This window comes from Suillus bovinus (genome assembly GCF_016758785.1).
Source record: "Suillus bovinus strain UH-Sbo-P2 chromosome Unknown EDB93scaffold_6, whole genome shotgun sequence".
In the NCBI taxonomy this organism is placed as follows: domain Eukaryota; kingdom Fungi; phylum Basidiomycota; class Agaricomycetes; order Boletales; family Suillaceae; genus Suillus; species Suillus bovinus.
Window position 1 is genome coordinate 146,440 of NW_024542062.1, and position 25,483 is coordinate 171,922.

Sequence of the window (25,483 nt, forward strand, 5' to 3'; positions counted from 1 at the left end):
GACCTTTCCCAAGTTATCAGCTAGTGCATTTGGGCAATAACTTGATGTACCTACTCGACACTCTACCATGCGGGACGTAAAGCACATGGATAACGAGGCGAGTTTTATCATGATGATCTTCAACGTGTGATCATAGAAAACGGATCCGGACCAACTATGTCATGATGTTTCATCTCCTACAGATACTAGGTCCCAAGATAGGTTCTAGGGGAACAATTTAACGCCACTCCACTATGAAACCGGAAGGAGGTAACATTCTCCTGGTGTTTCCTCCTTCCGGTTTCAGAGTGTTCGCGTTGACAGTTAAATCAACCAATCGGAGACCTCGAATGAGAAGTCTTGAACGTTATCTTCTGGAAGATTCCGCTGTGCACGGTTACGGACGGTTACCTACTTACCGGAAACAAGGCTGAATAAGGTTGACGTAGTATGATAACGAGTCTATTCGGTACAGGGGTATGGAAAGCACTGCAAGATAGGTGGACTGTCGAACTTTGCGAGATGGTGAAGGAAAGTGATGTTGGCCTCGTGCCAAATGAAACAGAGTTGTGCGCCAAATGTTACATACCCTACCTATCCCTCATGGCGGCCGTTATAAGAACGGAAACTAACAAGGTAAAAGAGTAGATATCATGGCATAGAAGAAAGATACAAACACACGCCCGCCGATAAAGACAGCGATGCGATACAGCATGCAGAAGATGGTACAAAGAGCAAGAAAAAAAGTACGAAATGCAATATGCCCTTTCAGACTAAATTTCCTACGCGAGGTTGCGTGAGTGGTCCTTGTATAATTAATCCAAAGCGAGGACCACGACCTGCACGCATGAATTGAGGTCATGAAGAACGGTATGGGTGAAGAAGAGTAGAAGAAATCTGCGTAAAATCTGTTATGATTCCACTGAGACGATCGATGCACATTCCGTCATTGATGAAGATTGTGCAATTTTCCGCAAGATCTGCATGCAATAAAAATCAGCGATACCGCACCCAGACGAATTTAATAGTAGGCTATATACGGATAGCTAGAATAAACAAGCCTTGCTCACCTGAAGGTAACACTCTGTGGACTGTACGCCATTCAAAGCCCATTTTCCATCAATAATGATGGAGGGTACTCCATTCACACCGCTCGCCCGAGCAGCTTCGATCATTTGATTTACGCAGTTCTTGCAATCGGTATCTTGCAAGAATGCAGTAGCCTGCATGGTGGAGCAATCCTGTGTCATCAAACTGTTGATCGAGTTTGACATTGAACCACACCTCTTTCTTGTTCATCAACCCAACTTTCTCTGCTGCATCAGCAAGAAAATCAACGTCACTAACGTCCTGGCAATCGGCAAAAATGGCGGCAAATAATATATCGTTTAGGCGGCCTTGCATGGCTTGCCCGCCAACTTTATATGCTTTCACAGACAGCCTGTGGGCGAGATTAGACCGGGCCACAATTCCGTCTTCCGCACTAGTAATCTATTGTATCAGAAAAAACGCTGGCCGCATGTTAGAAATACTCACAGCGGTAAGCCAGCTTTCTGTGCCAATTCCTCGACCACTTTCCACTTGCTTTCCGCTTGCTCTTTGCCAAACTTCCGAATGAGGTAATCCCGGCGATTGAGCACTTTTTCACCTTTCACTTTGGGAACCTCTGGTACGGATGAGGAGCAGAGGAGGGTAAATGGCCGAAATTCCACGTCGAAATGTACATCCAAGTCACGACATCCGGCAATAGCGTCTTTGAGCGACTTGTTCCCGATGTAACAAAAGGCGCAGAGCTGTCAAGTGTCGAAAAATGGTAAGTCATGGGAAAAATGGGATATCCAAGGAGAATAAGAAGGTAGACATACATAATCCGAGATGAAGATTATTTTAATAGTGCGCTGAGGTTCGGGGGATAGGGTAGAGTCTGAATCGGACATCCTTGTAATATAAGGATTAATGGTCCGCTCTAAGACTTGCTATTCGAAGCAGACACGAGGGGGGACGAGGGCAAGGAGATGATATGACTGAAGTAGTAGGTGAAGGATACGGGTCCTCCGCCAGCGTCAAATTGTTCGAGTTAAAAGGAGGAAGGAAAGGTGAGTTGGCTGAGAAAGCCGGAGGTCACGGATGATACAAATGCTGGAAAGTGAGTAAGCTGAGGAGAGTTACAACCAGCCACACTTTCATTGGCGGGAAATCTAATCCATTAGCAATACTCAGCGTGACACTGATCGGTAAGCAATCAGCCTGTGACATGCACGTGACGCTGTTTAATTTGAAATTTAGCTCTTTGCTGCCGTCCCGCCAGAAACTTTGGGTCGACTTGGAATAGTTCAACGTTAGTGTTTACTTGTAAATTTGATGCTGACCAGTTCCTCTAGGGCATTCTCAGAAGCACATGTCATGCCTAAGGCCTAAACCTTGACTCACTTTCCCAACCCTCGCCGTGTTACTTTCTATTAGTCATTTGGCACTAGTAGTGCGCAGCCACTATCAAACAAGGGCCGTGGCCAGCCTGGCCCCCGTTTGATTTATCATTTCAAAGGATAAAAAGCCCAAAAACAGAAGAAAGAGGCATTTTACCTACGCTACGGAAATATACGCCATCTCTGAAAATGGAGCTGGAACCTCTTATAAGGCGCGATCCCACTACAGTCAGCATGTAATTTATAGGTAAGACATCACTCCTCGTCTCGTACACTCACTTTAGGATCCGTAAGATGTAACCATGTCCGTAATATTTCCCATAGGTCACGATTGCTGACTGCCTCCTCGCGACTTGTCTTGATCCCATGAGGGCGCCCACTGGCCCACGCGGTTGGCAATGCATTCTGTGTAAGTACCAATGACAATGCGCATGAACACTTCATCAGAACAAACTTGTATCCCCGGAGCCTCGCTCGCAGCTCAGAACTGTAGGTGACAGACAGTGCACGCATTGATGGCAGCTACCAATAAATCCAAGGGATGAGTGCCCTTATTCACGACAAACGATCGCTGCGTCGCAGTCGCATTGATAGGTGGGCTATAGTAACTGAAGGTTGACGTTTCTATGGGCGTGGCCGGAAGTGACTCTGTCAAACCTGCAGCCAACAAACTTCAGTCGTTGCGAATACACTACTCCTCTTCAACTTACGGATCCTCATAATCTGGAGGCAAGGGCAAGATTGTGACCATCACCAGCAGCTTATCGAAGGCCACGAGAAAATTTGAGGAACTCTCCAGGATCATCGAACTCTTCGAAGGGAGGTTACACAACATGATTGAAGACCTAGTGGCGAAATATCACGATCCCAACGTTTCCATCGCGCATCTTGCGATTTGGATTCGTGGTTGCAAAAGCTCGCTTAAACTCATCCCAGCCGTATATGCCATCAGCGTCCTCGAGCAGGCTTCGATGACTTTCAGTTCCTCGAAGGCCAGACACGGATGTTTCCAGTTGTCCTTGAACAAGGTGAGACATGGATAACGTTAAAGTTGGCAGATACGTACCCCAAAATCATTCAAGTACTAGTAGTAGCATTTTCTAATAGCCCCATCTTTCAGGGCCATATTTAGGTACTTCTAGTTTCTCGAAGAAATCTCCTTTCACTGAATCTCGCACGTGCCAATGTGGCCCAGTCGTCATCTTCATCTTTGGTGTCCCCGTCTGAACAACAATTAAGTTTTTCCTATCGAGATGAAACGGCGCTCCTCACGTGTCGGAGACGACGCGTGAGTCCAAATGTGAATTGATGCAGCCAAATGCACACTGGATTGCTGCCGCTGCATGCAAGAGGCGGGAATGTCCGAGAAATGACAGGGTTACGAGAACCGAATTCGACTTTGAACGTGTTAGATGCGAACAGGCACAGGTTCGGGTGGGTTACAATACGGTTCCAGTTGTCCGGTCTTCGCGGGGCTTAAGCGCGAAACACTTGCCTGTGCTGCAGATGCGGCCTTCCTGAGAAGCATCAAATTGTAAATGTGACCGACAGTCGTGAATTTGATTTGGAATTTCGCATCTAATCACATCACAAGATGTAAAATGTTCCAGTCAAGAAAGATGTAGCACGGATGAATGTAGTCGTGTAAACTTAGTAACGCACGAGAGTAGAAGTCTAGAAAATTGAGTTCACTATATCACCACCGATGGCAGCACCTGGATATGAATAGTCAGGTGTGTTGAAGACGTAAAAATCAACTACACGAACCTGCACCGAACCCGAGACCACCAGCAGCCGCTTGTGCCATCTGAAAATTGGATTGATAAATATTTATAAATCGTTCCTGTACGGTAGACTTGCCGTATTGCCAAGATTGCCGAAACGACCCTTCTTTGGGGGCTGCTGAGGAACCGGCTGAGCCACTGGAGGATTTCCCGAATAAGAATTATAAGGAGGCCCGGGAGGTCCGGAAGGAAGCGGATAGCCTCCGACAGGAGGACCACTGGGAGGCGGATAACCACCTGTTGGAGGGCCAGGCGGTGGTGGGTACTGCTGCTGCACAGGCTGTGATGAAGAATACTGCGGAGGGCCTGGAGGGCCTGGAGACATGTACTTGGGCTCCAAAGCCGAACCATACTTTGAATCAAGTGATGTCCTTGTCTTTGGAAATTCAGGGAAGGCCATTGGTGGTGGAGAGAGAGATCGCGGAACCAGTCTCTCCACGTATGTAGCAGGAAATAGGCCCTGCTTTCCTGCCTTGCTTCTGCCCGTCCACCAATCTGCGTTTGTCTCTTTCACGATTTCTATGATATCTCCTGCATTGAATGATAGATCATTTGGATCCTGTCATGGCTCTATCAAATCCACAGCACCTAAGTGCAAATGGGATATATATACCTCGCTCGTCCAGTCCCAGATCGCACGAGCTTCTAGCTTTGGCGATACACGCAAGCCAGGATTATTGTTGATCATGGTCTGAGCGGGCGCCGGAGATATTGTAAGGCGTTGCGTTTGCTGTGTGATGGCTATCATGGATCCTGCCACCCCAGTGCTAGGAAGCTTGAGTAGGATATCGCGGCCATCCGATGGAGATATCCTATTGTGAGATATCAACAGCTCGATATTCTGCCTTGTCTGTGAGACTATGTGATCCAGAAGAGTGTGATCAGACATCCTGAAAGTTACTTGGGCCCCGATGTAGACGTGAAATGATAGACGCTAGGCCAGTCAACATTGACTCATGATGCCTAATCTGGTCATACAGGGGTGCGTCGGATCCTGTGTGGACCCTGCCAGTACTTGTACGTACTAGTGTTCAAGCCACCAATTCTCAGCCCTCAGCCACAAGTGCCTTTCACTCCCTGACCATCATACCATATAGTCCGATACGTTATGTGAATACAAAGGCTCGCACTGCGAGCTTCCGGATCTCAAGACCTAGAATTAGCGAATCCACTACTACTAGGATGGGCCGGGGATGTCCTTCTAGTACTACATGGCAGCAGCAAATAAGTATGCTGCTGCTCTGACTATTTTACAGGGCTTAAGTACGTTAAAATTAACGTGGATGGTGAGTTCCGTCCGCATACTGTACATAAAAGCCGTAGCGTGAAGCTCAATACGAGCGCAAAGGCCTTCGAAACAAGGCCTTACCATAAATCATACAATGCCCTTGCGAATCTGCCTGAAGCGTTTATCGAATAGCCCAGGGGCATTGAGCTGCTCTATAGTCGGTGCTATAGCGGGGTGGAATGCACCACCGAGAGGCGAAACAAGCCATGATAACCTCCTCGCTTCAAGAGACACGTCATTGGGGTTTGGATCTGCGAAGGCTCTTTTGAGACCCTCCCATCCTAGGACCCCGTGACTGTTCTCGAGGGGTGCGCAACCGGATACCTCAAGAACTGAGACTTCCTTCACATCGGACGTGCCGACTGCCAGTAGGGTAATTTCATGTTCCCAAGAATCCTATCAAATCGGTTTGATCAAATTCGGAACGTTCCACAACGTGGTATCACTTACACCAAAGTCATATTCATAGAAGCAACCCCCCAGGGTTCTGTCGTTAGTGACGTCCCTGTGATATCTCCCGTTGTCGTCCCATATGTCCTTGAGCTTGACAGTTTTTTCATCCAGGACGATGTCGTTAGGACCCTCTTCATCATCCCGCCCCATCATGTCTGTATCTTGTATCGATACAACTTTGTTTATGCCCCCTCCAATTGGAATTTGAAACGTAAACACGTGGAGATGCTCGTTCTGCCAGAGGAAAACGTGCTGGATTGCGGCGTGAAGCTTTTGGAAAGTCCAAGATGCGGGTATAGAGAAGGTCCTCGAGATTTCTGGGTCTCGGGACTCGAGGAGATCAACTTTGAAGATGTAAGTGCGGATGGGCATCTTGTGAATGGCTGTCTTTCAGCTTTCAGACGATCATATATATCTAAGTGTTTAAGAAGCACTGGGGTACTTGAAGGCACACGTACCCCGGGCTTTTACGTCGTAGAACCGGCACTAATTGATCCTCGGGGCAAGGACACGCACATTACATCAACAGAAGCTCAATCTCGGAGTGGAGACAGTGTGCTCAGCAATGATCTTTATTGGCTAGTAACATTTCCCTGTTCACTGCTTCGCTAATCTATGACGGTCCGGGGGTCATGCGGTCAAGGTGTGGTATTGGAGCACACTGCCTGAGTTTACTGGATTAGATCTTAATGCCAATGTTAATGTGCACTGCCTTGACATTGGTGTAGCTGTAGGCTGGGTAAGATCATCGGGCGTCGATCAGATCAGAAATTAACTTACTTCTCAAGAGCCTCTTCACCCAGGTCTTTGCCAACACCAGATTGCTTGAACCCACCAACTGGCAATCCAAGGTCTGGCCAATTGGTGAAGTTTACCTACGAACCCGTGATCAGCTGACTTGAACGTTGCAAGAACTATCCCACACTAACCCACGCGGTGCCTGCCTCGATGCTGCTTGCAACACGCATTGCTCTATCGATATTCTTCGTATAAACCGAACACGCAAGCCCATACGTGGTATTGTTTGCCTGTTCAATCACCTCTTTGACGCCGTCAAATTAGTATTAACGGGAACATGAAGCATAAGCGAACCTTCCTCTGCGGAGAATTTCATAATTGCTGCTACAGGACCAAATATTTCCTCTTGCACGATCTTCATGCTGGGCGTGCAGTCCGTGAAGACCGTAGGTTGTATGAAATAACCTTCTGTGCCGTGCCGCTCGCCACCAAGGCGAAGAGTTGCACCTTCTGCTTGGCCAGATTTGATGTACTCCATGACACGCTTACGTCGGACATCGGTATTTGGTATAGACCGTTCAGCTGCGCACTCACTTCGAATTGTTTCTCAGATATCTGAGGTCCCTGGAACGTGTCCGGGGAAAATGGATCACCCACAGGAAGACTCTGAGCGCTCTCTGTGAACTTTTGCAGAAAGTCGTCATAAATGCCTGCCTGCACGTAAATCCGGGATCCCGCAACACAGAGCTCGCCTTGGTTCATGCTTCGTGACCTTCAGGAACAAGACATGAGAGGAAAAGAACTGAAAAACGCACAAAATCCCATTAATAGCCCACTTGACAGCCTGATCAACATCCGCGTCATCAAAGATGATGCTCGGATTCTTTCCACCTAACTCGAGGCTTATTTTCTTCAGGTTGCTTCTTGCAGCTGCTTCCATGATCTTCCTACCCGTGAGAGTACTTCCAGTAAATGCAACCTTGTCGATTATCATACTTTCACCGACCGCTTGACCCGCAGTGTCACCATAGCCGGGTACAACGTTGATTACTCCACGTGGAAAACCAGCTTCTTGGATCAATGTGCATAAGAAAAGTGCGGAGAGTGGTGTGAACTCAGAAGGCTTCGCTACAATGGTATTTCCGCAAGCGAGTGCGGGGGCGAGTTTCATGATAAGCGTGCTCACTAGAAGACACGGGGTAAGTGGAGAATAGCCTCATAAGCTTCGATACCGACGGGGAAAGTTCCATGGAACGATTGCGCCCTGCCACATGCTTGTGAACATCCAAACTACAACGTAATGAGACTACTCACGACTACCCCAATAGGCTCGTGACGGGTAAAGCCAACCTTGTCAGGTGTCGTCTAAAACTCGTCAGAAAGGGACTTATGTGTGTTGCAATTGTCGATAGGCACACCTGAATGCTCTTTCCCTGTATTTTATCAGCCCAACCAGCGTAGTAGCGCAGAATAGAACTTATAATTGGCAAATCCATTGTCTTGGCCGCGTAAAAGGCCTTGCCTAGCGATGGCGAATCAGCGTGATCCAATTAATAAAGGGTGCCTGACTGACCGACGTTCAGGGCCTCGAGAGCAGCTATTTCGTCAGTGTTGGCATCGACAAGATCAGCGAGCTTGTGTAATAGTTTGCTTCTAGCTGCGCCAGACACCTTCAAACCCCAGTGTTCCTTGAATGCTGCTCTTGCTGCTTGTGCTGCAAGCTCGATGTCTTCACGATCTCCAACTGAAACTCGGGCAATAGCCTTGCAAGTAGCTAATTCAACCTTGTAAAAATGATGAAAGACTGTATGCACAGGGAGTCATACCCGGATTGATCAAACTGAAAGGATCCGTCAGAATGATTGACCACTTGTGCTACTAATCATGGACACTCACTCGATTGTCCCCTTATTGATGGGGTCGACAAATTCACCATTGATGAACAGTTGGGTAGGGAATGTAACAGCGCCCTTGTAAACGGCAGTATCGAACTGGTACGTGTAAGTGGAAGCCATTGTCGTAGGAGAAGGTAGAAAAATGAAAACGGCTGGGCAACTCGTTTATATGTGTGTTCAAAACACCACATACTGTATCAAATGGGGAATGAGTCTAGTGTCAGTTGGAGAATGAACCTAGTGTCAGTTGGATAATAATGAAACTAGTTCCACTTGTCGGGTCGGTTGGAGAATCGAGCCCTGGTAGTACTTGTCAAGACGTACTACGTAGTAGTCACGTAACAGAGCCCTGGGCTATTATCATGTCGAGTTTGTGTCAACCACAAGCTGCCAGTCCATCTAGTGCAAATTTGTTAAGTTTCATGGCTCGGGCTTGTGGTTTGGAGCGATAGAACTGGCGGGATGATAGGCGCCCCGGTAACTTTGTGAATAGTTGGGCGCGAGTTGAACGCAAGTCACTATTACGTTTCGAACTCTTCACCCCCTTAATGCGGAGAAAGTTAGCCTGGCAGGGTTAGTCTACCGTGTTCACCCTGGCGGGTTATGCGGCCCGTCGGAATGTTCCGGCACCTGGACTGAGCTTCATTCGATTTTCCTTCTTCAGCACATTGTCGAGTTCGTCGTACTTCACTCGCACCTTCGACTTGCTTGAAACCTACCCACCACTCCCTTTCATTTTCCTACTGTCGACTTACACACTGTAGCTATTTCATTTATTGATTCAATGCATATTCGTTTGGTAGCAATCGTTGATGTGATCGAATTCGTAAAAGGTGTCCTGAGTGGCTCCACCTGCTTGCGTACCACCTCGAGCTAATGCTCTGTCCAGCCCAGATCATATCAGCGACGTTCGAGCCAGATGAAGCTGAAATTCAGGTTCCCACTAGGCAGAGTCTGAATCCACTGCAGAGAATGCAACAAGCCCAGCCAATAAAAGAACTTCTTTGATGGCAAGTCATTCTCTCGAAAACTTGAAATCGGAGATCCGTCATGATCATATGTTATACACAATGATATCGCGATCCCGTTCCCTTGACGCGTGTACCCTGTCTGATCATTGCATCATAAGTCGAAATTAAGATTGCGCATGAACCACGCTGCATGCTATGATCATGATGGCACACGAGTAGTAAACGTGCCACGCACACTGGTTTGCATGGACGCTTATGTCGCTCAGCGTCAACTCAGCGTCATGTCTCCACAATGATCATGATTGTGGCTCCAACTCTAAGATTCTGGAACTATGTCAGTCTCCAGGTCGGGATGTCTCAGACAACAAAGAGTCGAGTTTGTGCAACACGAGTCAATAAACTCACACATGAAGTTCTTCATGAAACCGGTGCCTACTAGACACATTGACTTGCTTGTACCGCCCGGGGGCCTTCAAATCTAAAGCTTGAATCACTTTTTAACTTTAGGAGCAATCTTGAATTTGAAATAGTGCAAAGGACATCCCAATATTATCTAGTTCGCAACCGAGTCCCTTCAACCAACCAAAAGTCTCGCAGTAATCAAAAATGCTTTGATAGTCAACACATTCCGTGGGCTATGATGTTAACATATGTCAAATTTGAAGAGTGCGTCTCTATTTGACAATGGCAGCCGCTTCGATAGCGCTGAGCGACGTCCCCGGAAATTGCTGAATACACAGGTCGGATCCTCGGAGCGCCTTGGACAGAGTACATGGAAGTTGATTATACCCAGGGTGAGTCGACGATCCACGCGCCTACGGATCCCTTTTGGATATAGAATTTCAAAGGCATTGCGTAACTCAGCAGAGTGTATGTTCAAAATGCTATGCATTGTTTGTGAACACTTTCGCTAATGTGAGGTTGACGAAGGATATACAACGTGCTGCAGAAGGCTGGCAGATCTATAAAAGATCTACAGGCGGCGAGTTAAAAGAATAATGTCACAAGACCAACCTTCCCATGATGCAGCGTGTTCACTTGAGATGCATAGGTAAAAGCATCCCGGACCTTTACAATGAAGTTCCTCAGTTCCTGTAGTAGGGCACTGCACCACGATTACTCCATCCTAAGGCCTTAAGGGTCGTGGCACTCCAAAAATAGTAAATCATACCAGAAGATGTGTACGAAGGCACCATCTCACGAGGATTTGCTGTGCGATTTGAAGAAATAAACGATGCGATGACGAGCGAGTGGAAATAGATAGGTTGTTGCAGTTGCAGACCCTGACCCTTCAGCACGAGTCCATGATGGTGGAGAGTGAGCCTGGGACTCGGAATTACTAGCTACCCCAGTTTTGCAATAGAACAATAATGCACAGGAAGCCTGAGGATATATCAGCATTTGAAGATGCGCCACAAGTACTTGGCCACACGGACATAGCCAGGGTGGGTCGGGCCACATCTTTAGAATTGGTCTTATTTGGTTCTCGCGTGGCAGCATTATAATCGTCCGTACAGAGTTACGTTCATCATTCCATCTGGTCTCACCAAGCTATTCTCCCTTGTGATCAGGCAAGTTCTTTCCAAGTCTTACATCTTTCTTGTTTACTTGACAAACTATGTCGAGGGTACGTGCCATCCTAACCGTAACTGCTATCACAAAGAAGTTCTCACATTATTGTTCTATTTACAGGCGCAGTTCTTGAGGGAATACAAGTTGGTGGTCGTCGGCGGCGGTGGTGAGCACCAAGATGCAGCAATGTGACGAACTGCATCTCATACATAGCACTTGTCTCAACCAGGTGTCGGTAAATCTGCCCTCACCATCCAATTCATTCAAAGTCACTTCGTTGACGAATACGACCCAACAATCGAGGGTATGATGGCCTCTCTTCCATTTGAATCCTTACTGAATATAGCATAGATTCGTACCGCAAGCAATGTGTCATTGACGAAGAGGTCGCATTGCTCGACGTCCTCGACACCGCTGGTCAGGAGGAATATGGGTGAATGATATTCTGCTGCCAATAAATAGTCCTTGCCGCTCACTCACTTTTCACAGAGCTATGCGCGAACAATACATGCGCACTGGTGAAGGCTTCCTCCTTGTTTATTCTATCACCTCCCGCGATTCTTTTGAGGAAATTAGCACTTTCCATCAACAGATTCTTCGTGTGAAAGACCAAGACTCGTTCCCTGTCATCGTTGTGGCTAACAAGTGTGATCTCGAGTATGAGCGACAAGTTGGAATGAATGGCAAGTCTTCATTGATGTTCGAGTGTACTATTTCCTAACAATGAACAGAGGGCCGTGACCTAGCAAAGCACTTCGGTTGCAAGTTCATCGAGACATCGGCTAAACAGCGCATCAACGTCGACGAGGCATTCAGCAACCTTGTACGCGAGATAAGAAAGTACAACAAGGTAAGAATCCTTTCTCATTTCTGACAATTCATTCATGCAATTTATTCTTGCAGGAGCAACAAACAGGCAGACCCGTCATGGCTAACTCCGGTGGCGGCGGACCTGGCGTCTACAGTAGCAAAGGCGACGCTCATGAAGGCGATCACGGTGGATGCTGCAGCGGTTGTGTAGTCGTATGAGAATATTCATATACCTACCCTTACTTTCTTTCCGGGCACACTTTTCTATTCCTCGCGCTCCTTGTTGACTGACTCATGGGCTTCTTGTCGACCTTTGTATGTTCTTATGCGGTTTTATTACTCGTTAGGCCCGTCGGATACAAAAAGGTTGCCATTGTATAGATAGTTTATGATTATGGACCGAAACCGTTAGATGCTCATGCAAGTTGTTTTAGGAATGTGGTGGAGTGTTTCAAATGCCGCGGGATGGATCTTTTTCTATCGCTATTTTCTTTGAGTCATCAATTCTCAAATTTCAGTGAGAACCACTTACATGGAGGCCGCGTCACATCTTCCTCATTCACCGCCCGTATGGAGTCAATGCCGAGGTCATAGGAGCCAGAAACGCCGCTATTTCCCCCAAGTAGCGATATCCCAACTGTCCGTATCCGCTCGCGCATCATCGCAATTTGATGCTGCACCAATTCACCCGTATTCGTCAATATAAAGTTTTCAAACGGTATCTTGAAAGCATCGCGATCAGTTGGTTCCCGTGAACATGTCAGAGTACGGATTGGACACACAAATATATCTTCCCAGCCACCATCATTTCGCTGAAAGTAAAGCCGGTGCTGCCACAAGTCCGTCGTAATCGGCCCGTCGGTTTGTAAGTTCACAAAATACGAGTTGCGCAACCGGGGATCACCACCAAGACGTAGCCTCAGGGCAAGAAACTGGTGATTTGAAACGTCTTCAACCATTTCACCAAAAAGTGTCGGGCGAGGCTGGTATGGAGATCGAGTCAAGCGGGTGTGATAATCGAGCTCGGAACTATCATTTACCTTGGACCGAAAACCAGCATATCCACCTCTGATTCGCCCTTGAAGCTCCGGTCTGACATGTAGACGCATCTCACCCCAAAACCGACCCGTAGCTGTGCTCCCACTGCCCTTGTTACGCTCCGCGGAGTCGTCAAGCTCTAAATGGACAGTGGACGTGCCACCGATATCTGCATCGCACCCAGTCGCGAACTGTTCGATGTCCTCTTTAGAATTTAACCTGAAGAGCGTCAAAGGTGCTCTTGAAGGCCCGTCTGCACCTTCCATACGGAGAACTGTGTACATAGCGTTGTTAGTTTTGTGGTGAGGATGGAAGGTTTAAACAAGCGTGCTTTTAATGCTGCTGTCTTTGAGCAACTTTGTTGACCTGTTGAGATATGCTGCCCAACTTGATAACGCCATAGTTGATGCAGCGTTAGTGGCTTGTACCGGGATATGAGAGCAAGAAGAGCAGGGCTTTCAAAGATACGTCATCAAATCTACCATCTTGGGCAAGTCCGAATTGTATCACACTTCATGTGTAATTGTGCAGGCAATTGCAATTGAAGCTGCTTAAGCTTAAAGCTTAAAGGTCCATCTAATGGTAAGTGGAATGTTTAAATAATAGTGCCAGAGAATGTAAATGAAAACATCGTAATAACTATAATCAGCATGTAATTTGTGTTATCTCAAGGAGCGTATAGTATCGTGGGTACAGTTCTCTAAATTATTTCCGCAACGAAGGCGTGATGCCCGAAAACTTTGCTGTCGAATTGCCTGTCCGAAGTGCAGGTGGTATCGGAGCGCGAGGTACAGAAGAAACTTCCTGTTTCCTTGGAATATTCTCTATGTTCGCATAAGGTAGAATTGATGCATATGCAAGCATGGCCTCTTCGTCCGGGGACTGGCTTAAGGAAATAGCACTATCCTGCGACCAGACCGTTGTCCAGGTTGATCTCTCACTTTTAAAGGCCTGTTTGCGTGTCTCGAAATAAGGGGACGAAGACGAGTCGGAGTTGATGCTTTCGATGGTATTGCCGCGCGTCAGTGGAATGCTCGGCAGAACTTTCTCGCTTCCTCCGTCAACTGGACTTGTTGAATAGGTGCTATAATGACTGTCCAGGAAGGAAGATATAGAAGATATGGATAAGTGAGACCATATTGAGCCGTGACGTGGATGGGGGGTAGCAGACGCAGCAGGTTCGGGGCGACTGCGTTCACTAGAAGATGAGGACGCTGTACTGTTGCGAGGGAATTGAGGCGATGGTCTGAAGGAATAGGACATGTCATCCTTTTCTAGAAGAGTTTTAGGCGATGGAGGAACTCTGCTTGTACCCTTGTTAACTGTCTGAAGAGCCTCAGTCTTTGTAGTAATGGCAGGTAGGGGCCGAATGACAGGGATAGGAGTGAGATCAGTGAGATCCAACGGAGTAGGTCTGCGTTTTGTAGAAGGTACGCGGAGCCGGGAGACAAAACTCTTTGTTGAACTCTTCACAGACGGGGAGGCAGGGATAGGCGAAAGTGGCGGCCCAACAGTAAGAGTAAGAGGCAACTTACCACTGCCTTTTGACCGCGGCCCAAATATAGACAACTTGCGGCTCGGCCTCCCAAAGGCCGCAGTGAACTGCCTCATGATGGGAGGAGCATCTGTGGATTGGATAGACGTAGCAATTGGAGAGGCGGTGACCACCGATGCAGCAGCCGAACGAGGTGGAGGCGATAGGCTGACAGTCACAACAGCCATTCTAGATGTGTTGACCTCAGCCATCTGAGGCAGGTTGATGCGAAGGTTGCGACCCTTGAGACTCTCCGTATCCGATGCAGCATCGAGCTGACGATTGAGCTCCGCAGGTATGAGAATGGTACGAGACAGAGGCAGCAATGACTCGCCCTGCCTGACCCTCATCTTGTGAAACCTCGAAGGTGTCCTCTTGGTGCTCAGCAAGTGGGTCGCGGAATCAGTACTTGAGTTGCGAGAGTGATATTTAACTGGCGGGAAATCTGACAGTGAGACTGGGGATATTTCCTTTGTGTCATTGTACAGAGGCAAAAGCGGTCCTTTGGGCATGTGAGCAGCTGGGGGAAGAATAGGTGATTCGTCGGACGCGTTGTTTCCAAAAGTCTTCTCTGTATCAACCTGAATCTTTGGCAGTGTTGAACTATGGAAAATTGGACTGAGCACACGAAAGGTGTTGTACATAATACCGACATTGACAAGCCCTAGAACACCAATCAGTTATTGCGACGCATGTTGAAACCCGGACCACCAACCAATCATAGAACAGCATACATGTGCGAATACCTCTGCTCCAAATGGGATGACACGACCAGAGGATTGTGCCATATTTGCTACCGCGATCGGCAACGAGAGGGAGATGAATGCTAGATAGGAAGTCAAGACGGAAAAACTCGATCTATGCGAGGTCACGAACCGATAGGGTACCTGCAACGAACGGATGAATAACCTGAACGAGCATAAGTGCACAGGAACTCACCAAAACATCGTCTTTGCGACAGCTGTCATGAAGCGGCGGTATTCCTCCGAGTCGGTCATAGCGCAACATCGTCCTTGAGCCTTGAAAGTCAACTTGATGCCCCCTCTAATATGCAGAATACCCCGGAGAAAAAGGAATATCGGGCAGTAAACAATGATTAAAAGCACAGAGACGAAAATGATCTATTCGCAATGAGTTAGACCCTATCAGGTCAGACCGGAATAGACCATACTGGAAAAGCTTCAAGCCCAAATATCTTGCTGGGATACGCCGTCGTGACGCCACAGGAAACGATGACAGGGCCATAGACACCAGCTTGGCTGATAGGTGCCAGTGCTGTAGATATGAACGGACATGAGATGATATCAACTCGGTTGCTGTTGTAGCGTCACTTACCAATCACCAGCGACATGATCCATCCGAAGGCGATGACGGCAATACTCAGGTAACTAATTTGGTAGAGACGAAACACCAGGGAGTTGCACGTGTGGACACCGATAGCAACAGAGAAGAAACAGGTGGACCAGTTACCGATCTGCATGAGAACAGCTGGTCACAAGATGACTCAGTATCTAATCATAGCACTATCGGTTCAAAATACCTTGAAAAGTGCACATGGAACCTGATAGCCGTCAGCACAATGTATGTAGTTTGAATACCGAAGGCGCTACCTTGATGGATCCCAGATTGTTTGACCCAGAAAAATTCCATTAGCCCAGCTGCGGTGAGGAAAACATTGCTTAAAACAAGGGAGGCAGCATAATGACCCAGTTGAGTACGGAAGAATAAGTTCTCCGGAGCTCTGCACGCCAATCCGTCACGCCGGAATAAGGGAATCACCACAAGACGGATACTCCTGAAAACTATGAAAGCGAGCGCTAATGCAGATAGCAAGGCAAAAACGGGAACAACCTGATTATGATCATCAGACGCTACTCGTGATAATTCGTGCTAATGACTCACGATTAGTCCATTTGCCTGAGCAGTGAAGAAGGGTGTGAAACGAGAATCCGAGAGCATGATAATGAAAAACGTATGTTTCGCGGGTTCTTGAAATGAAAAAGACCAAGCAAACGGCCAGCTGTCGCAGACAGAAGAAAATGGACGAAGAATGACGGACTAGCCGCGAAAACGTGCCTCTCAGAGGTCGAAAGGTGGGACACAGTCCGCAGAAAGAACTTCGAAAGACGACGAATGACAGCGTTTTGATCGAACCATCCTTTCTCCCTTCATATGACTGTGTCGGGGCTCGGCAAGTGAGATTTGATGGCATGAGATGCCCACGCTCTAGAATGCAGTGGCGATCAATCAAAACAGCCACTTTCTACACTGCCTCCAAAACATACTGACATACCTGTGTAAATCTGTGCACTCCATGCGATCCAATTCATTTTCTCGCACAGAGGCATGATTATCATACAAATATCATCAATGGCCTCTCCCCGATTGCAACATGCCACTAAGCGGCCTACTTCTTGATAAAAAACTTCTCAATCCCTTTTGGTTCCACTTTCTTTCGTTTCGACGATGAACCGCGAGGTACAGGCACCGACCCCTCATTGCTGTTTGCCAAGTCCTGTGCAAAATGAAAGTCGCCGTGTTCCGATCGTAACGTTGCCAATCGTTGTGCTACTTCCTTGGGACCACCTGTTGATTGGCCTTCTCGAAGTGCGATCGTCTTATGACATCGTGTACATTTGAATGAAACTGCCTCGATATCGTTAAATTCGGGCAGAGCCAGATTAGTATTCTCAAGCGGGACCAGAGGCTCATCTTCCTCATGCGAACGTTTGAGGGATGTTTGTTGTTGGATGTCTCGAGCTGTGAAGAACCCTTCGATGCTTTTCTGGCCCATCTCAGCCTTCTCCAGGCCAGTGAATGCAAGTTGGACCGATGAGATATTGACGATCTTTGCGTCGCCAGTGAGCTCTTTCCATAGCTTGTCCGCGGCCGTCGCAATCACGTCTACTGTCACATTGCGGACGAAAGGAAACGTTGCTTGTTTGGATCGCGATGTTTCGTATCCTAACGTGTTACTAGCTCAGCAAATAACATCCGATTCTGTAAGATTAAATCACCTTTGCGAGTATGGAGCACAATGGTCTTGGGCCAGAGCGTCGGCATCGACTCTCTCGCATCATTGAGTCGTAACGCCAGCTCTGCAGCAAGGACCCTGATCCATTGGTGTCCATCCAAGGGCCGTGTTATCGGCTTCGGAAGGTTCTTTGACGCCAACATGCTCTTGAAGAGTGCAGACTTTTCTTTGACTACGAACTAGTTGTAAATGCGAAAAGTGTGGCCAGGTCACTTTGAGATACCTTCAGTGCGGTCAATGCCACTAGTTTTGCATGATGAATGAAAGTTCGCTGGGTATAACAAATGAAAATCTCACCGAAGTAATTCATATACCCATAACGCATTCTCACCGAACTTACTTTGTATTTCATCTGCCATGTATAAGAAACTAAAATAAATGAACACAACATTCATTACCTAGTGAAATCGTTCTTTAATATGGTGAGAAAGAGATAGAAATCGAAAAGAATTGATTATTACTCACAACAAATCACCCACAGTTGAAACATCATACTCTTTCGCAAGGGCATCCCCGAGCTTTCCACCGAGGAAGCGGATCTAGCATGTCTAATAGTCAAGGCAGGCAATATATGTCAAGATTGGAAACATACTTTTTGAAAGGGCAAGGGGTGGAGGTAACCTGGGATTGCTTGGTTCCGGAGAATGGTCTATATATGTTGGTTTGATTATCGTTGCAAGCATGGAACTTAAAAAGACTGACTTGACTACTGGGTTTCTTGTAAGAGGCGCAAAGCTGCGAGAGATTGAGTATAATCGACCGAGGGAAGAAGAGCACCAACCTTCGCAAGAAACTTATTACGAGCAATCCCCTGTATCGATTGTGCGTAAGATGATTACAACCTCCCTGACAAGAACGAAATGGCGCTTACAGCAGAAGTTGTATAGCCTAGCTTTAAATGTACGTCTTCGCGAATCTTTCTCATCAACTCTGCAGCAATTGACAACGCTACGTCGTGCCATGTCCCTCCACCATCAACTTCAATGCTAGATTGTTCGCCAGCACCATCGGTTCCCTCTGGTGGTAAGACTGTTCCCAGATCATCCCAGTTTATTGGAGGTGGTGATGGTAGCGGGCTGTCCAACCCATTTGGTGCATTGGCAGGGACTTGGGCAAGGTATGGATATCGTTCAAGTAACATTTCTCTCACAGGATGAGTAAAGTCTATGAATGCTTCGTCGATAGAGGCTTTCTCTTGCTTTAACATCAGTTGAACGTATGATATAAGTATCGTGCGCATCTCACCAATTTCACCGGTCGGAAGAGCCTCCTTGAACATGTTGATGATCTTGTTGCTTTCACGGCGATATAGATCTAGGGATACCTTTTGAATATGCAACAACAAGAAATTGACTTCAGTCGCGTTCGGAGCCTTAGAGAATGCACAACATACCTTGTGAGTGCGCGTATCGACATCCTTCCAGTATCCGGGCTCCTTCTCGCCCTCCTTGTAAGTCGCAACATGCACTGCAAGTAGATTAGGACATTTCTTCTTGGCATCCTTGATTTTGTCCATGCGGGATACGCCAAATTCGCGTGCAGGGTAGCTCACTGCTATGATACTCTCCCATTGTTGTACAACAATTGGTACATTCGTGTCGAGCTCAAGTCGGATGCGTTCGCAGGCAGCGTAGAAGGCGTCACTATCGCATAGGGCGACAACACGTAGGGGATCTCTAACACCGAGGTTATTGGATAGAAGGTGTCTGTAAGTTATGGTTGGTCGCAAGTCGTCATAATCTTGGTTTGTGGCTTTTGCTTTGCCCTTCCAGCTCATGGTTTTTAAAGAAGGTTGACAAAACTGATCAAGGTAGACGTTGAACGTTAAGCGCTTGAGTTGCAAGAGTGTAACGCCGAGGACGATCCAGACCACAACCAAATCGAGATTTTTTTACTGACTAGTGAGAGTGTTTTCAACTCAATGATGACGTCAAGACAGCAAACACAAAACGATGCCCCATTGAAGTGCATGATTCCATTTTCGCTACACCGAACTCACACCATGGATAGTATACAAACGCAGCATAACACTCCATAAAACCCAACTACATAGAAAGTACACCAAGCGATGACAAAGAGAGGAAAGCACGCTAAGAAGCTTCGTACAGACATCTGCGCTTGCGCAGGGAAGACGAACACGCACTATCAACCTCGACTTCAATGGACTGGCGAGCTTTGCGCTTCTGAGACTTAGCATATGTCGTCGGTGTAAAGGGCTGCGGGTCGAAGCGGCTCAGATCGATGGGCGGCGCCGGGGGAGAACTGATTACTGGAGCGGTGGATTTGATCAATGACAGGGGATTTTGGACATCCTCAGCCCTAGAGAAACAAATAAGCTATGGTGGGGACACAGTTTGCGTGGCACATACCCTTGTTGTAGCACTGGTAATTCATGACAGATGGATCTGTGATTGAATGTAAGATGCATGACCCAGGGAGGCCAAATGGATCAACTTACCCATCAACTTCAGCAGCGTCTGGTCCTGTCAGTGCGTTTTTACCGACGAGTGTTGTAGCATATTGTAAATCCCCGATGTCAATCAGTCTGCCAAAGGCCGTCAGTTTGAGTTGATGCTTCAAACGAGGTAGAACTACACACAATTCTGATCCCAAGAGTATGTCAAAAGCGACTTCTCCAGATAATGGAATAACACCATCTGATTCATTCAGAAGAAGCATTTCTAGAAGGCCCTGAGAATCGTCAGCGGATGGCTGGAGGTCGTCTGGCATAAAGATAGATCTATTAAGAAAATTATGAGATAAACTGCATGGTCCAACTCGATATTGAACACTAACGTATCAAATAACACCTGAAGACTATCATCCAAGAGACTGGATGCGAAAGGCATTATTAGCATATGAAGATGCCGAATTAACATGTGAGTAGACTTACAACTGGTCAATTTCAGACAAATCATGCGATACATCCAGTTCAATTTCCGGGAGGTCCTCGGAGTTATTTAACATCATGATAGGCTCGCTGGAAAAAATTGTGAGATGGCCCGCGCCAGCCAAATCGAGATCGAACACCGACCTATCCAGCGTTTCAACAGTGAAGCATGAGGGACTAAATGTGAAAGGTATCGTTGGTATATAAAGATACCAAATTGACATGTGAGTAGACTTACAGGAACATTTTGATGAACTGAACCAGTAATGTGAAGACAAGAAGATAGAGTAAAAAACGACAGAAGTGAAGGAGAGAACAGCGCCTACTTTTATACCTCACAGCGAGTGGACTCGGAAAAGCGCTAGAAAAAGCGTGTCTGTGAACGCGCATTGGCATGTCGATTTCGCATTGTGCGCCGACCATTGTGTCGCAAAAGGTAAGCACCTGAAGTATCCACCATAGAAAACGTAGCTATGGCCTCCGTAAATTCCATGTGAAATCCACTGTTGTGCCAAAGCACTATGCGTACGTCGATCCACAAGAACAAAGCTTGAGCCTTTCGCAACACGTCATTCTTTGTATGCCTAGACTGACGATAATGTAAGCACCAGCGTATCTTCACTAAAGAATATGGCATTACATGTTTTTTTGTGAAACGATTAGCACGGCAAGCTACGACTTTACATGTGCAGCAGTACAACTCCAATGAGGTTCCAAGCATCGTGACAATGTCATTGTTGTGATGTGTGGTCACGGCACACTCAACTACAACTGTGAGCTTTGGCAGCGGTACCCACTTGTGAGAACAGTAAACGACCTCAAGCCCAATTAGACAGCTGATGTATCATAGCGGAAAGTTGCGCGGTGAAAAAACAGCATATATGAATGTGCGTGGCATTACAGAGGCCTATATGCGCGGTCAGTCGCAATTTTGATTTGTAAACGTGCAAAGAGACTTACCTTCGATACCCATTGTATTGTCAAACCCAAAGTAGTTCTTACCATTGCCGTGAGTATGGGAGGGTTGATATCATATAGCAATTCAAAGCATCACAATTATTTTCAGATAGAAATCATACTTTGATATAACCGTTCACTCGAGGATACCACGAAGTAGCTAGCGATGTCAGAGAACACGCAACTCATAGCACGCTCATTATAATTCCAACTGATAGGGCTGCAATCCGAGTACTGAATGACAGCGTGGACGAGGGGCTATGAAGCTATCCACATGCACCAATGCGGAAAGGAGGGCAGAATGTCCATTTGCGAGTGCAAATTAAGAACTTCAACTTTCGTCGGACGACCTTTTGCTCGGCATAGCAGGATACAAGGTAGCACCATGTGTGATTGAATACGATGTCTCGTAACCATTCATGGAAGTGCGTGAACGATTTAAAGCTCTACATAGATGGATTGAATAACCTTTATTCTGGACGAAGGAAGTCACAACTTACAAGTATATCTGCCCGTTACGTTCGACGTATTAGTCTACTATGACACTGTCCGCCATTGAGCACTATCAGCCTGTACTATCGCGTAGAAGCCAGCTGGGATCCCGAGTCATCACAACCCCTTCCAAGAAGATCCTTGATAGACTCAACACGCACTCATTAGAGATCAATAGATGCGGCCGGGGTGTTTGCGGGGCGCTGCATAATTTCACTGGGGAGACTCTTTTTTGAGTTCTTGAGTTCTGGATAGTTTGAATCCTCTAATTGAAAGGTGGGGTGGAGGAGAATCATCGGGAGGTTGTCCGTTAATTTTGACACCTGGACGGATGAAAGCAAAGGGATAGATTCTGATTCTGGAAATCCGAAACTAAGACATGATGGTACAGATACAATTGGCTGTTGGGCCAAACAATGTAAATAATATTGTCGGCGTTACCTCGGCTGCCCTCCGAACAGTATCTTCAAATATAGAAGGGCATCCATGTACCAGTACGCTATCCATTTTATTCGCGCTCTGCCTCCAGATCACTTGCACAATGTCCTTCGTAACTTCTCCCAAGTTCTTCCTACTTCGCATTTTGGCAACGCCTCTGCCAGCCCCATCGATATACCGTGATGACGAATAGGAATGTTTGAGGAATGTTGCATCTGGTCTTTGACTTCAGACTTCCTGAAAAACGCAAGTTTTTCTAAACGACTGGAGTCCATCGACGATCGTATTCCAACTGAACTTGTCTTGCCACCGGCCCCATCATGCATTATCGCTAGTAACATATCGCCATAGTTGCCCTTCACGTTCTCTTCTACGTATGAGGACTACTACTCCTCATGGTACCACCTCACATCAATTCTCGGCCTGGTCGGACTGCCTGACGTGGACGCGTGAACAACCCGCTGCCGTATGCCTCAGATATCAATACATGCCCTGTATCAGGTTGATAAGTTGTCTTGGCCAGCACTTGCATGCGTTCGAAGCTATGGTCTGTCAATTTCATTGTTCTCAATCTCATTCACCTCGTTCCTTGGAGCGGATCGATCAGGACCGTAAAGCGTCCCAATTTTTCTACTTTTTTCATCTCATTTACTTGTAGGATCATTTGAAATATCTGTCGGGCTGATATCGCTCTCTGATTTAGGTTTATCTATGCAATATGCCACAAAACCTCTATCTGTATAACCCAAAGCTTCGCAATTCAGAAATGGATGTAGACTGTCAGAGCTCGCATGAAACATGATGAAAGTGAGTTGACACCATCATCCAGCTTGCTTCTTTCTGTGGCAGCAGATGCAAGTCGATATCGGCTGCCATCGACCGCACTGCCGACGTGCCATGAATCCATAGGTGTTATTCTCCACTTCTGAGGCCTAGTTCTATCAGCAACAGCTGCCTTGTCTTATCCAGTGCCGGTGGGATCAAATCTTTCTTAGAAGGGGCAGCTTGACCCAAACCTGGCCTTTCAATGATCACCCCTTTCGAAACTCCGACGCGTCACGAGCAACATTCTATGTATATGAGCCTCATGTTGGCCTCGTGTAACTATTTCCATCATATTGACAGTCATCAACGACATAATGGACTACGTGAGCGCTTCAGAACGACCTGGAGTCGAAGATCTCTACAATACCTCTGACGAGGAGATAGAGGTGAATCACGATGAGATTACAAGCAGGGAGAAGGACATGGACGAATATCAAGACGAAATTGCCAGCAAAGAGGACAAGGAGAATGGAAGATTCAGAAGTAATGACCAGCAAATGGAACAAGGAGATAGAGCATGGGGGGAAAATCGCCCGCAAAGTGTTCAACATGATGGAGGAAGATCCGGAAGTAATCATAAGCGAGGGGGACGAAGAGATACAGGAACGTTCAAAAAAATTGCACGCAAAACGACCAAGAAGGACAGGGCCAGTCATGCAAGAATGTTGTTAGTGATGCTCCTCAGAAATCTTCCCTCGATCACAATGCTCATGCACTTTCTTTGCAGGCGACGTTTTGGTAAGATTCAAGGAGTACCTATTGGCGCCACGTGGAGGACTCGGTGCGTATTCTTAATCCTCGTTTGACAATACCACTCACCTCATCTGTCTATGCAGCAAAGAGTGTTATCATGCTGGTGTACACCGCTCTCCTCAGGCTGGAATACAAGGTAGTAAGATATCGGGCGCTTGCTCAATCGTTCTTTCGGGTCAATATGACGATGACCAGGACTTAGGCGACATGATGTAAGCACCGCAGCGCAGCTCAATCGATTGTCTGACTTATCTTATGTGTATAGCCTTTATGTGGGCTCAGGTAAGTATTCGTAATATGGGCTACAATATTGTATGCCGGCTTAGTACCGTTAGGGGGTGGTATCTACAATGACGGTTGGCCTGTAAGTTGCTTTCTTCCTCCTATAATATGATCGTCCATCAAATTTTCCAAGAAACGCCCAGGCCCGCAGGTTTCTGACCAGGAATGGAAGGGTTGGGGAAATGAAGCACTTCATGTGAGTTCTATCCCCAATGAATGTAAGGCGCGAAATGACGGCACAACAGAAATCTTGTTACACAGGCAAACCCGTGCGCGTCGTCCGGAGCTCGAAAATTGTTTCTGATTTTGCGCCCTACAATGGTTATCGGTATGATGGCTTGTACATCGTTACACATGTACAGTCATTTCCGCGACTATAGATATGAGTGTGCACTAAAACTTTATCTCCAAAGGCGCACAGAGAGAAGGACGAAGCTGGTCATTTGTATATCTGTCGCTACATCATGGAGGTAAGTCTCTCTAGTAATGATCGAGCTTTGATTAGAATCATTAAATATCACAAGAGAATCCCAGGCCAACCTCCTTTACCACGTCGTCGACGGGTCGGCTATGACATTGAGTCATCACGGTCATCTCCCGCCTCCGTAGTCACATCAGACACTGTCGTCTTACCCTCAGAGACATCAACCGCCCATGAGCGCAATGCCTGCTTCGGAAGTCATCCACTGATAGAAAAATACATAAAACACGTGATTGGTAACGAACTGGCGTTCGACAGTGACGAAGAGTGAAAGACGAGGACCTCGATGGCTCGGGCGCCCCATCCATCTCGTCATTCGGAGTCATTCACAGTTGCAAGATACTCATTGCATTCTGCTTGCTTTCATTATCATCACTTGGAATTTCTGTTTACTGATACTGCTCTCAATGTGATATGTCGTCAAATCAATACAATACACTTGCTCATAATGCATAACGTCGGGACCCCTCCGAGGCTATGCGTTATCACCACATATGTGCACACAAGCTCTAAATGCCTGCAGTCGTTTTGACAGGTCAAACGAGAGCCCAAGTTCACCAAATTCAAGGCAAGCTTCTTCGAGTTGCTGGGACAATGCAATAAGTTGTAGATAATAGATAGGATTAAAAAGTGTGTGTCTGATATAATTTCAAAGCCGAATGTACTACAACACCTTGCAGCGAGGAGACCGATGACTGAAGCTCATCTTCGGATGGACATGGCAGTTTTTAATCATCATCTCATTCTGAACATGTTCAGGCCCAATTCGGGCCATTCCATTGTGTGACACAATGCTGACATAAACTGATTTTGCCTACACGTGACTAGACGCGTCGCGATCGA

The 25,483-nt window shown here is 46.9% G+C and overlaps 10 protein-coding genes across 10 annotated transcripts; 2 read left to right on the forward strand and 8 right to left on the reverse strand.

Moving 5' to 3' along the window:
- Nucleotides 1–939: 939 nt before the first annotated feature.
- EDB93DRAFT_1122049 (thioredoxin-like protein) lies at nt 940–2,233 on the reverse strand. Its single transcript, XM_041448582.1, has 4 exons — nt 1,845–2,233; nt 1,516–1,772; nt 1,264–1,462; nt 940–1,202 (listed from the first exon to the last, which is right to left on the reverse strand). The coding sequence occupies exons 1-4, from the start codon at nt 1,914–1,916 to the stop codon at nt 1,026–1,028; spliced, it is 705 nt and encodes a 234-aa protein (XP_041311647.1). The 5' UTR covers nt 1,917–2,233; the 3' UTR covers nt 940–1,025.
- Nucleotides 2,234–4,002: 1,769 nt separating this feature from the next.
- EDB93DRAFT_733574 (SH3-domain-containing protein) lies at nt 4,003–5,321 on the reverse strand. The gene is made up of 4 exons (XM_041457264.1): nt 4,803–5,321; nt 4,266–4,748; nt 4,173–4,212; nt 4,003–4,120 (listed from the first exon to the last, which is right to left on the reverse strand). The coding sequence occupies exons 1-4, from the start codon at nt 5,076–5,078 to the stop codon at nt 4,080–4,082; spliced, it is 840 nt and encodes a 279-aa protein (XP_041311648.1). The 5' UTR covers nt 5,079–5,321; the 3' UTR covers nt 4,003–4,079.
- Nucleotides 5,080–6,550, reverse strand: EDB93DRAFT_733354 (MM3350-like domain-containing protein). The gene is made up of 2 exons (XM_041457263.1): nt 5,928–6,550; nt 5,080–5,873 (listed from the first exon to the last, which is right to left on the reverse strand). Exons 1-2 carry the CDS (start codon nt 6,300–6,302, stop codon nt 5,565–5,567), a joined length of 684 nt encoding a protein of 227 aa, XP_041311649.1. The 5' UTR covers nt 6,303–6,550; the 3' UTR covers nt 5,080–5,564.
- Nucleotides 6,551–6,609: 59 nt separating this feature from the next.
- Nucleotides 6,610–8,683, reverse strand: EDB93DRAFT_1246411 (putative 1-pyrroline-5-carboxylate dehydrogenase; the record flags this gene model as incomplete). The annotated part of the gene is made up of 12 exons (XM_041452442.1): nt 6,610–6,658; nt 6,711–6,805; nt 6,860–6,972; nt 7,023–7,212; nt 7,263–7,431; nt 7,484–7,853; nt 7,905–7,932; nt 7,983–8,033; nt 8,087–8,190; nt 8,242–8,442; nt 8,495–8,508; nt 8,565–8,683. 12 exons carry the CDS (start codon nt 8,681–8,683, stop codon nt 6,610–6,612), a joined length of 1,503 nt encoding a protein of 500 aa, XP_041311650.1.
- Nucleotides 8,684–10,964: 2,281 nt separating this feature from the next.
- EDB93DRAFT_1122070 (ras family-domain-containing protein) lies at nt 10,965–12,335 on the forward strand. The gene is made up of 7 exons (XM_041448583.1): nt 10,965–11,161; nt 11,227–11,272; nt 11,336–11,410; nt 11,458–11,539; nt 11,596–11,789; nt 11,838–11,956; nt 12,010–12,335. Exons 1-7 carry the CDS (start codon nt 11,153–11,155, stop codon nt 12,133–12,135), a joined length of 651 nt encoding a protein of 216 aa, XP_041311651.1. The 5' UTR covers nt 10,965–11,152; the 3' UTR covers nt 12,136–12,335.
- On the reverse strand, nt 12,336–13,423 carry EDB93DRAFT_1122072 (complex I intermediate-associated protein CIA30). The gene is made up of 5 exons (XM_041448584.1): nt 13,286–13,423; nt 12,957–13,228; nt 12,699–12,899; nt 12,449–12,638; nt 12,336–12,399 (listed from the first exon to the last, which is right to left on the reverse strand). The coding sequence occupies exons 1-5, from the start codon at nt 13,353–13,355 to the stop codon at nt 12,368–12,370; spliced, it is 765 nt and encodes a 254-aa protein (XP_041311652.1). The 5' UTR covers nt 13,356–13,423; the 3' UTR covers nt 12,336–12,367.
- Nucleotides 13,424–14,756: 1,333 nt separating this feature from the next.
- EDB93DRAFT_733627 (uncharacterized protein) lies at nt 14,757–16,637 on the reverse strand. The gene is made up of 10 exons (XM_041457265.1): nt 16,391–16,637; nt 16,099–16,339; nt 16,029–16,049; nt 15,824–15,976; nt 15,660–15,763; nt 15,428–15,609; nt 15,365–15,375; nt 15,204–15,314; nt 15,142–15,152; nt 14,757–15,091 (listed from the first exon to the last, which is right to left on the reverse strand). The coding sequence occupies exons 1-10, from the start codon at nt 16,445–16,447 to the stop codon at nt 15,065–15,067; spliced, it is 918 nt and encodes a 305-aa protein (XP_041311653.1). The 5' UTR covers nt 16,448–16,637; the 3' UTR covers nt 14,757–15,064.
- A 258-nt stretch (nt 16,638–16,895) lies between these two features.
- Nucleotides 16,896–19,299, reverse strand: EDB93DRAFT_1246415 (uncharacterized protein; the record flags this gene model as incomplete). Its single annotated transcript, XM_041452443.1, has 12 exons — nt 16,896–17,452; nt 17,506–17,694; nt 17,746–17,765; nt 17,820–17,874; nt 17,921–17,934; nt 17,988–18,061; nt 18,115–18,171; nt 18,225–18,257; nt 18,304–18,333; nt 18,394–18,716; nt 18,768–18,846; nt 18,916–19,299. 12 exons carry the CDS (start codon nt 19,297–19,299, stop codon nt 16,896–16,898), a joined length of 1,815 nt encoding a protein of 604 aa, XP_041311654.1.
- Nucleotides 19,300–19,448: 149 nt separating this feature from the next.
- Nucleotides 19,449–20,830, reverse strand: EDB93DRAFT_733918 (uncharacterized protein). The gene is made up of 9 exons (XM_041457266.1): nt 20,739–20,830; nt 20,651–20,667; nt 20,557–20,589; nt 20,416–20,502; nt 20,319–20,354; nt 20,122–20,262; nt 19,981–20,067; nt 19,892–19,927; nt 19,449–19,841 (listed from the first exon to the last, which is right to left on the reverse strand). The coding sequence occupies exons 2-9, from the start codon at nt 20,656–20,658 to the stop codon at nt 19,613–19,615; spliced, it is 657 nt and encodes a 218-aa protein (XP_041311655.1). The 5' UTR covers nt 20,659–20,667; nt 20,739–20,830; the 3' UTR covers nt 19,449–19,612.
- Nucleotides 20,831–23,339: 2,509 nt separating this feature from the next.
- EDB93DRAFT_733940 (PUA-like domain-containing protein) lies at nt 23,340–24,986 on the forward strand. The gene is made up of 9 exons (XM_041457267.1): nt 23,340–23,791; nt 23,852–23,905; nt 23,961–24,089; nt 24,143–24,159; nt 24,213–24,241; nt 24,293–24,355; nt 24,405–24,515; nt 24,573–24,629; nt 24,684–24,986. The coding sequence occupies exons 1-9, from the start codon at nt 23,439–23,441 to the stop codon at nt 24,909–24,911; spliced, it is 1,041 nt and encodes a 346-aa protein (XP_041311656.1). The 5' UTR covers nt 23,340–23,438; the 3' UTR covers nt 24,912–24,986.
- The last annotated feature ends 497 nt before the right edge of the window (nt 24,987–25,483 follow it).

What these genes read in the sequence shown, in the direction of transcription:
- EDB93DRAFT_733627 (XM_041457265.1), bottom strand. Translation starts at nt 16,447, where the DNA reads ATGCTCTCGGATTCTCGTTTCACACCCTTCTTCACTGCTCAGGCAAAT. An exon ending in CTCAGGCAAATGGACTAATC is followed by an intron (nt 16,340 to 16,390) that starts GTGAGTCATTAG and finishes GATCATAATCAG; the next exon opens with GTTGTTCCCGTTTTTGCCTT. An exon ending in GATCATGTCGCTGGTGATTG is followed by an intron (nt 15,764 to 15,823) that starts GTAAGTGACGCT and finishes TCATATCTACAG; the next exon opens with CACTGGCACCTATCAGCCAA.
- EDB93DRAFT_1122072 (XM_041448584.1), bottom strand. Translation starts at nt 13,355, where the DNA reads ATGGCGTTATCAAGTTGGGCAGCATATCTCAACAGGTCAACAAAGTTG. An exon ending in CAAAGACAGCAGCATTAAAA is followed by an intron (nt 13,229 to 13,285) that starts GCACGCTTGTTT and finishes CTATGTACACAG; the next exon opens with TTCTCCGTATGGAAGGTGCA. An exon ending in ATGCTGGTTTTCGGTCCAAG is followed by an intron (nt 12,900 to 12,956) that starts GTAAATGATAGT and finishes TCTCCATACCAG; the next exon opens with CCTCGCCCGACACTTTTTGG.
- EDB93DRAFT_733354 (XM_041457263.1), bottom strand. Translation starts at nt 6,302, where the DNA reads ATGCCCATCCGCACTTACATCTTCAAAGTTGATCTCCTCGAGTCCCGA. An exon ending in TCTATGAATATGACTTTGGT is followed by an intron (nt 5,874 to 5,927) that starts GTAAGTGATACC and finishes CCGATTTGATAG; the next exon opens with GATTCTTGGGAACATGAAAT.
- EDB93DRAFT_733940 (XM_041457267.1), top strand. Translation starts at nt 23,439, where the DNA reads ATGGACTACGTGAGCGCTTCAGAACGACCTGGAGTCGAAGATCTCTAC. An exon ending in TCTACAATGACGGTTGGCCT is followed by an intron (nt 24,242 to 24,292) that starts GTAAGTTGCTTT and finishes AAATTTTCCAAG; the next exon opens with AAACGCCCAGGCCCGCAGGT. An exon ending in GCTTGTACATCGTTACACAT is followed by an intron (nt 24,516 to 24,572) that starts GTACAGTCATTT and finishes TTATCTCCAAAG; the next exon opens with GCGCACAGAGAGAAGGACGA.
- EDB93DRAFT_1122049 (XM_041448582.1), bottom strand. Translation starts at nt 1,916, where the DNA reads ATGTCCGATTCAGACTCTACCCTATCCCCCGAACCTCAGCGCACTATT. An exon ending in TAATCTTCATCTCGGATTAT is followed by an intron (nt 1,773 to 1,844) that starts GTATGTCTACCT and finishes GACACTTGACAG; the next exon opens with CTCTGCGCCTTTTGTTACAT. An exon ending in GGTTGATGAACAAGAAAGAG is followed by an intron (nt 1,203 to 1,263) that starts GTGTGGTTCAAT and finishes TCCACCATGCAG; the next exon opens with GCTACTGCATTCTTGCAAGA.
- EDB93DRAFT_1122070 (XM_041448583.1), top strand. An exon ending in GGTGGTCGTCGGCGGCGGTG is followed by an intron (nt 11,273 to 11,335) that starts GTGAGCACCAAG and finishes TGTCTCAACCAG; the next exon opens with GTGTCGGTAAATCTGCCCTC. An exon ending in ATACGACCCAACAATCGAGG is followed by an intron (nt 11,411 to 11,457) that starts GTATGATGGCCT and finishes AATATAGCATAG; the next exon opens with ATTCGTACCGCAAGCAATGT.
- EDB93DRAFT_733918 (XM_041457266.1), bottom strand. An exon ending in TTGTCTGAAATTGACCAGTT is followed by an intron (nt 20,355 to 20,415) that starts GTAAGTCTACTC and finishes TTTCGCATCCAG; the next exon opens with TCTCTTGGATGATAGTCTTC. An exon ending in GACGCTGCTGAAGTTGATGG is followed by an intron (nt 19,928 to 19,980) that starts GTAAGTTGATCC and finishes ATTCAATCACAG; the next exon opens with ATCCATCTGTCATGAATTAC.
- EDB93DRAFT_733574 (XM_041457264.1), bottom strand. Translation starts at nt 5,078, where the DNA reads ATGTCTGATCACACTCTTCTGGATCACATAGTCTCACAGACAAGGCAG. An exon ending in TCTGGGACTGGACGAGCGAG is followed by an intron (nt 4,749 to 4,802) that starts GTATATATATCC and finishes GAGCCATGACAG; the next exon opens with GATCCAAATGATCTATCATT. An exon ending in TCGGCAATCTTGGCAATACG is followed by an intron (nt 4,213 to 4,265) that starts GCAAGTCTACCG and finishes TCCAATTTTCAG; the next exon opens with ATGGCACAAGCGGCTGCTGG.